Genomic DNA, 8,688 nt, shown 5'->3' with positions numbered 1-8,688 from the left:
AACAAGATCAGTTACATTTGCAAATTTGGGCCCACCCTAGTGATGACGTCATCTCCTTATCCTGCTTCAATGTCCCAATAGTTGCATCATTGCAAAGAAAACAAAGAGGAGTGATAAACGGTTTGTTTTGGTTTTCCGTGGCAGCTAAATCGGTAAGCAGGGTACACTCCACCCGATATCGGACATCATACCCAAACAACGTTTCAGCTGTCCCCATTCGCTTTATAAGCTGGTCTGTGTGCCTTGATTCTCTTGGCAGATTTCTTGGGGTATGCATCTGCCGCTTGTTTTGAACGAGATTTTGCCACTCATCACACTTCATAACTTGTATAATTAATGATAGGAGTTTGGAACCGCGAGGGGAAAAATCATAGATCTTTGGGTTCTTCACACGTTCTTTTTTATGATTCAACAACATCAGGCACCTCGAGTTTGACCAATTTTGTATGTTTAGCAGTCTCAATAGGTTTGAGCAATTTGGTCACTTTTCCCGTCCCCACAGTGATTTTGTTCTCCCTCAGGGTAAAGTTCTGTCCTTCAAGAAGGGGCATATTTCTCAAGAGGGTCAACTTAATGGTGGCTTGCTCCCCAGGCATGATCATGTTGCTGTCAGCACCTTTGGGCAGATCCAATCGAAATGCCATGCTCCAAGTGTCCATGAAGATCATCTGAATGTATTTACTCATGATGGGTTTGGAGCGACCTCCTTCCGCCGCACTCAAGATGTAACACGTGCCCTAAAAATAAACATCATATCAAAAATGAAACATTGAAGCATAGATCGGATGTACCTAGTTACTTCGAGAATGGTAGAACATGAACAATATGGCAGAGTATTAAAAGCTCATTGTAAACCAGCAAAGAACGTTGATCCATAAATGACACATCTACGTACATATCTCTTTATTGGTCACAGGCAGCTAAATACTATGTTCGTTTTGAGGTAAGGGAGGATTTAGCGATAACTTTATATTTTTTGTCGTTTTTTTTTCATCATATGTGAACCTAGCAAAAGAAGTTAAAAAACGAAAACCTAGATCTTTACCCTTTTCGGTCAAATTTTGGACAAATTGGCTAAAACGTCTTTTTTTGGGAAAAAAATCCCTTTTTGCACCTTTTATGGCATTTTTCATGCTCACTTGTTTTAAAAACCTTGAAATATGGTTATAAATAGGAGCTACCCTTTTAATGATATTAAAAAATTGTCACTTCACACCAAATCCAAAACTGACTTCATTGACAATTAATCCCACGACACCTAAATTTTTGTTTATATTACAAAAACATGCATCTGTTTCATTGTTTTGATATTTTTTTTCAACAAATGAGAAAATATATTATCAAATTTTGAGCACGCTTTCAACAAACTTGACAATCGTTTTACCTTTTTTTTAAACTGTTCTTTTACCTATTATGATTGTTTTTCCTACCTTTTATGACTGACTTTCTACCTTTTTTCTACCTTTTTTGCAATATATTTCACCTTTTAGTTGCCTTTTTTTGCTGATTTTTTCCACCATTTTTTTTGTTTAATTGTAAGCCATTTGGCAACTTTTTGGCCTCAAACCTACGACAAGCTTCTGTTTTCAAAAGGGATTTACGATTATACCATGGTTACGAGGTCAACGATTCAAACAAAAAACAACCAGTGTTATCATACACTTCAAACCTTGTCCGCATTTTCGAACCCCACAGTTGTTGGAGTCCTTAGCAGTCAGTCCTTGTGAATTGTTCGTACTCTGACTAAATTGGTTTGAATTAGAGGGCTCTAGTTTGAATGTTCAAAATGCTGTTTCATTAATTTGGAGACTCTCAATCGATGAATTGTTGAGAAACTATCTGAAACTTTCTCTACACAACTGCGTCGAAGATTGCCGTTCTTCAACCCATGTATTCTTTATGAACTAGCTATTTTCATCCTACGTGAAACGTGACCAAACGTTTTGCTCATGACTCTCGTGGAAAAACAATGCCAAAGATCAAAGGATTTTTCATCCCCTTTAAAAACTTAAAACCAAGGAAGATTCATCTTGCCTCTAATCTTAAAAGCGTAAGAAGCTCAAGGATGGACCATTGTACACATCATCCATTGGTCTGTCATGTCTGCTATGTGGGCGGGTAAATTGGACTTCATGATTTAATAGTGAAGAAAGTTAAAAACTCGGTGACCACCACCAAAAGACTTAATCGTTTCATCGTCAGACATCACCACCAATCAACGGCAGATTCAATATTGTACGTACATATACCTATGTATGGATGTACCTTGACCAATCTTAAGCTGAATGTCGTGTTGCCTCGTTTTTTTTTTCTCAATATTATTACGAATCTTATTTGAGTGGAGTGTACGTATGTATATTTAATGGCATGCAAAAGTAAGGAGACTTCATTCGGTAAGGTGTAAAAGTTCCCTTTTTCTGGGGGCCATTTGGGAACAACAAATTCGACATCAAAGAACCATTTCGGGAAAAGAGAACTCGAAAGCTTATCTCCTATTCATGACTTATCTTGGGTCTTTTGGTACCATTTTAAAAGTACTTTGGGTTGCGCATCACAACCCAAAACCTAGAGCTGTCAACTTATCTGCAAGACACTTTCTTTCTTTCTTAACGAGTTCGGTTGCAAAAAAAAAAAAAACAATTGTTTTTCCTCCATCCATGCTAGAGCGTATTATAGACTTTTTAAGAGGAATTCGGGTAGAACTTGCATAATAAAAAAAAACTCTACTTTTAGTAATTCATGATGTGGGGCAAAATTGGAGCCTGGCATTGTGAAAAAGATATTGGCATTTTTTATTTTGTCTCAGAAAATACTTTGAGAGAAAACAGAGATCTGGGTTTACTTGGCAAAACCAAGCACGCTGATTTCGACAACAACTATTTCAAATACAGGTAAACGGCTAAGGCTATTTCCCTTCAAATTGGGTCTTTCTTTCCAGTTTGTGCATAAATGAGTAGACCCATAAGGGCAATAAATGGTCTGAAGAATACGGGAGGATCACCTGAATTCAGTTGGAAAATTGATATGAGCAATACGTTAATTAAGAAACAAATCTTGTACATTTTTGTTTGAAGATGAATCAAGAAATACATCATGGAACCTGCGTTATAACATAGAGTTAGGGCAATAAGTGTACCTTGCTCTTTGAGAAAACGTCTGAGTGTAACTTAATACTTAGTACTCGTTATTTAACTTCATTGCCTCAATCATATTTCTAGTTTCAAATTTTCGAATACTTTCCATAAGCAACATTCATTTTCTGAATTCATCAACCTTAATTTTTCGGGTGGAACAGATATCTCTCTTTTTGTGCAAATTACTGGAAAATAATACGTTTCATTCTCATGCAAAATAAGCAATTCTTCAAAGTGCAACAACCTCTTCAGTAAAGTGATCAGAAATCCTAGTTTGGAATCGTTTCGTTATACCCTGAAATGAGCTCACCTCAAAATGGTTAGTAGGTTTATACGATCCTTGGGCTACCAACACCATGCCTCGGCTCAAAGCAGTGCCTTTCACGCCCTTCAGGTTCACACCCACGTTTTCGCCGGCAACCGAGACGGCCACGTCTTTATGGAACACCTGCATCCCGCCCACTGTGGCTTTGGAATGATACCCGAATCCACACACATCCAGCTGATCACCTTTCTGAAGCGCCCCACGTTTGATGGTACCTGTAATTGAATCCAAATGAAGGTTAAATGGTTCCTTTGGAACATCGGGAACCTGGTTTCATAGTGTAAAAAGAGTCGAGAGCACAGCAGAAAACCAGCACCAGAGAAAGAGTTTGAGGGTACGTAGTAGGTTCAAGGTTGACAAAACCATCAATCTCAACATTGACAGAGACGATCTCCGGGAAACTTGGCGTCCGAAAATGGCTAGATCCATCACAATCGATACGATGAATCGACAAGAAAAAAAGGAGATCCAATCCAAGTTGTTCCTTGAAAGATGCCTTCCTACTACTTGGTTCTAACATGCTCGACGGTATGTGCAATGAATCAGAGTGCTTTAAATGGGGTTCAGATTCTCCAAAAGGAGTGACATTAGCAAGGACTATGCATAACTGAAATACGAAAACCAAATTCCTATCACATGACTAACGGACACTAATGTCATATGGAAACTATGATTACAATGAAAACAATTGAAAACTGTGTCACAATGTTGCCAAATTATATTTGGAAATGATGATTTCATTTTCGGGCTTTAGGCCTTAAATGCTAACACTTCAACTCTGAAACTAGGGAAGCAAGCCAAATTTGTCAGGGGCCAATGTTTGAGAGCTAAACGTGACGGTAAAATCATCAATAGAAATGTTACTGAGCATTATTGTGATCTCATTTTTTCTCTTCTCATCTCAAACAGATTTCCCCTATGATCTAAGAGCTCGCTGGTCATTTAAAAAAGGTTCACTTCTCAAACTTCTGTCATGCTCAGCCCTTCCCAGTGGCGCCTCTTACGGAGCATTTGGACCCTATTTGAAGCACTTTGATCCATTGAGGCATAGGAGACTTCTACTTTGCAGAAATGTCCCATCAACCATGGAGCTTTGCAAGCGATCTTTTCGAATGATTTTCAAACTAAGATTTAAGTGCTTTGCTTAAAAAATACCTGACCAACTCCATTTGAATGACACTGTGTTTTTACAATCTAATGGCTTGCCTCACTTTCTAAATTATATGTGTGTCAAGTAAGGTTTTAACAAAAAAAACACTGTCAGAGGGGCCTCTAATCATAGCTAATGTTCGGCCATACTGAATTAGAATTGGTTGAGCCATTGCATGCATACACCACTCGTTATTTTAAACGAATTCAGCATTTGACATCGAGGAACAAATCAAATTCTAACGTGATTGACGAACATCGAGATTTGTTTTCGCCTCTAGTAAAAGTACGGACATCGATAGACCATCTAAACGGTGCATGGGAAAAGGGATATGTCAAAGACATGTTTGTACTTTCGACTTCCTTGAGAGGAGCCTGATCAAAGGGAAGAGCAGAACCCAACATCACGCAAAAGAAGACTTGTTTCAAAGATCAAATATACGATTATGAATTCCTTCAGGAGGGAGAATGTGTATGTACTAGATATCTTTGGGATTATTTTTGGCTCCCTCGCGGCTGCCTGGTGTGTGCGACGGGGATCGGCTTTGAACGCATTTAGTTTCTCTAGTGATTCTCAAAATCAAGTTCCGAATTCAGGGAGCCAGTGAGTGGATGGCTTGTTTGTCTGCTTTGGATGAAACTGAGTAACGCAAGAGAAGTCGATCAGCCCGACACACTGCTGCCCAACTACCAAAATGTGCTCAAAGCAAAGTATCAAGTGGCTTGGTTGGAGTGACTTTTCTCTGACAAGCCCTCTTGTATGTAACACTACCATAATATTGCGGAGGAGAATGACTTCCAGCAGTACGATTTAAATTATTGACTTACAAAGGATTTTAACGCTAGAAGCGGCATAATGCATCTGTATATTAATACCAAGAGGCATCTTCTTTAGGGAGAGGTTTTCTGGGTTTGAACCCAGTTGTTAGGCCGTTCAAAATACACTTTTACCTCTAGACATTTTTCAAAACCGATGACAAATCCAATAAACTAATTATAGTTTCCTTGAAATTTGAACACAGGGAAGAATGGAACCCTTCCCCAAGCACATGGCATAGAATTTAGTTCGCAATTTTGTCATTTTGGGGACCTCTTTAATGTTTTTAAACCCGTCTGATGATCTGATCACTGCAGTTTTTGCTTTCTGACAATCTGGCTAGGCACCCTCGGAAGGACGTCACCTTTTGCATCAAAGCCAGTATTTAGATCCTTAATGAGACATGTAGCAAAGCTGATTTGAGTATCCAATTTTTTGCACTTTCTAAACGAGTACATGTATGTATCAAGCAAATTTGAAACCCTAGTCTTGACTATTGTCCTTTTCATTGAACGAAGGTAGCGCCCTCTGCTGCGTCTAGGTGGGACACACTAACGTAGAACCAAGAGATCACGAGCTGGATTCTTGGATTCAATCGTCTCCTCTACTCTCGTCTCACCCGTCTCATCACGGTGGTCAAAAGCCTTATCCACAGCAATACCCAAATACATCTTAGCAGTTTTAGGACTCGTACGAGTCCCGACCACAGACCATATAATGACTAGACCTCGCATAGCGCAAGTAAAAATGCGAAGGCTTGCCTTCATCAGCTGGTACATAAATTTTGGTGTACAGTGACTCATGCTTTTTCATCCGCCAGCGTGGCCGGATTCAGAGTGAGTTTGTCACTGATAGCGTTCGTTGAAGGCCCAGCGATTGTAGGTCGTTAGTACTGATCAGGCAGTCACCCTTCTCTTTTTTGGTGTACAGAGTTGTTGACACAAAATCCGACATCTAGTCGTTATATGATCTGTGGTCCCGACTTTTGCCGAACTAGATGCCAGGCTTTATCAAAATGTTATTGCCCAACAAATTATTGCTGAAGCATTGTGGCACAAAGAATTTATCATCAACTCTTCTGGGGAAAATTTTAAATCCTGCAAGGATAAATTCTCAATACTTTTGACATCCAAAATAGAATTTAGCAAGGAGTTTTGTACTACTTGCTTGATAGCGCATCTAAACTTTAGCGACAATTGTTTCCCATCAGATGTACTTTGAGCTTGTGCTTGTTTCGAATTATTGGCAAATGCTTTTAAAATCAATTTTTTTGTCAAACTTAATTTATCTTATTTCAAGAAGTAATAGCTCCTTAGGCAGCAAAATAGTGCCTATTTCTTTATCTAGTCAAAACTAGGGGATTCAAGTTTTTGTTTTTAAGTAAATTAAAAAATCTTTTATTTAACGTCGCGTTCATTGATGACTTTCAAATACGCTTCTAGAAATCCTTTCTGGCGTAATAAACCCCCCAAAAACTTAACTACTAAACTTTTTTTTGGATTTTTTCCAAATTTATATGAACAACATGAAGCTATCTACTGCATTTCATAAGCATAGCATTTGGCTTTTCACAAATAAAATAAAGGTTAAATTGAGAGAGTCATTCACTTTGCTCCGAGCTCTTCAAGGCTATTTGTCCACACCTAGACGAAACAGAGGGCCCTCTTTAACGCCATAAATAGTTCCCTCATTTTATTATCGTTGGCAGAACCAAAGGATACAATTTGACGCAAATTCCCGATCCCAAAGCTGAATTCAAACCTGGTAACTTCCCACCACAAAATTTGGCAGAAGTTTCGATTAGCACGACACATTCCTAAAGGCCAGATGTGTAGAAACGAAATGACAGTAATTGGCTGCTTTAAACAAGAAGAATTCCAATCCCTAAAAAACTCTCAATAGACTAATTGTAACTCACCAAAAACCAAAACTTCTAGTAACTTGTTATTTTTCAACCCTAGAAGCGGCCTTATTTTTGTTTTCGTTTTTCTCGGAGCAATTAAAAAAAATGAGGGAAACTTCAAGTTTTGGGGGCAATCTTCTCAGAAATTGCCGAATCACGAAACATTACAATGACTAATATGACTAATGGGCATTTCGTTACAATGCATTTGGAATGGGGAAGATAAGAACCAAAAGTGAACTTGCTCCTAATGACACTATAGTAAAGGTGTTCGTGGCTTTGAATCTTGTTAAATTCACAATGCTTCATAGTTTACATCTCTCCTCAATTATGGGCTAGGTGGCCTCTTTGAAACGAATTTGCAAAATTGTTGATTAGTAGGAAATCTTCCTTAGGCTGAAGTCTAATACACTCGATTTCTCTTCGTTCCACTTTTCGATGACGTGCGGCACACGGGAGCTTGAAAAGTAGGGGGAATTTCAATGTTGTTTTTTCATCATTCACTTTGCTGTACTTCATTGCACAGGGTGCGTGAGCAAAATCTAAGCAGTCAGTAGAATTTTAATTGCCCGCTTTCTAGAACAGCTAGAGACCTAAGGTTTCTTATGTTGGAAAGAGGATAAATTCGCACAACGATAACACCTGGTATTCTTTCTGATAAAATCGCAAATGGAGTCTGTATTGATAGAGAAGCATCAAATTTTCAATTTGTTTCACGCCTAAAGAGAGCTGTTGGGTCAGGAGAAGATCCTCTCAATGACAGCATTGCTCTTCAAGACATTAAGGATTTTTTTGCACCTAATTAGACTCTTCTCCTTCGTGGCTGGTCGGTGGCAAGTGCCTGACAGCCCTGACATAAGTTTTCAGGCCCAAGTCCTCCCCCATTGCCTTTTTGACTCTGGACTGAGACAGCTTCAGCTCATTGGAGAGGCACCTCATGCAGACTGTGGGATCCTTAACATTTTTTGCATTGAGGTGTCTAACAAACTGCTTTGTTTGTTTCTTGTTGGATCTCCCTTGTCATCCCATCACGGCACGGGGAGTAGTTTTGGGGATGTTGATGACCTTGGACATAGCTGACATTGAGACTCCAGGGTGGAGCAAATTGGAGATATGATGCTTCTTTATCAATTCAGATTCCAATTTCATATATAGATATCAAAAAGAGCACCAATATGTAGCGATAAATAACGAGCATAAACTCGTTGATCGAGCTTATACTCTTTCCAACAAAAGAGACCGAAACTGTACTTGAAGGCGGGAAATTTAAAATCTACCGTGTTTTCAGATTTTGCTCACACACCCTGCAGTTCTTTATGGAAATTTTTAGACATACATAGGGCATAAATCAAGTTGCCAT

The 8,688-nt window shown here is 38.9% G+C and overlaps 1 protein-coding gene across 1 annotated transcript in view; it reads right to left on the bottom strand.

The window, feature by feature from the left end:
• Positions 1-383: 383 nt before the first annotated feature.
• Positions 384-8,688, bottom strand: part of LOC131878203 (elongation factor Tu, mitochondrial-like) — a 19,420-nt gene continuing 11,115 nt past the window's right edge. The window contains exons 6-7 of the mRNA XM_059224118.1: positions 3,445-3,674; positions 384-737 (exon numbers count right to left, since the gene is read on the bottom strand). Of these exons, the coding sequence (XP_059080101.1) occupies positions 402-737; positions 3,445-3,674 (566 nt within the window). The 3' untranslated portion in view covers positions 384-401. The remainder of the gene's footprint in view (positions 738-3,444; positions 3,675-8,688) is intronic.

The sequence above is a fragment of the Tigriopus californicus genome, chromosome 3, assembly GCF_007210705.1.
Source record: "Tigriopus californicus strain San Diego chromosome 3, Tcal_SD_v2.1, whole genome shotgun sequence".
Taxonomy (NCBI): Eukaryota; Metazoa; Arthropoda; class Copepoda; order Harpacticoida; family Harpacticidae; genus Tigriopus; species Tigriopus californicus.
Note: the sequence above shows the minus strand (reverse complement) of the source record. Positions and strands in the feature narration are given on the sequence as shown.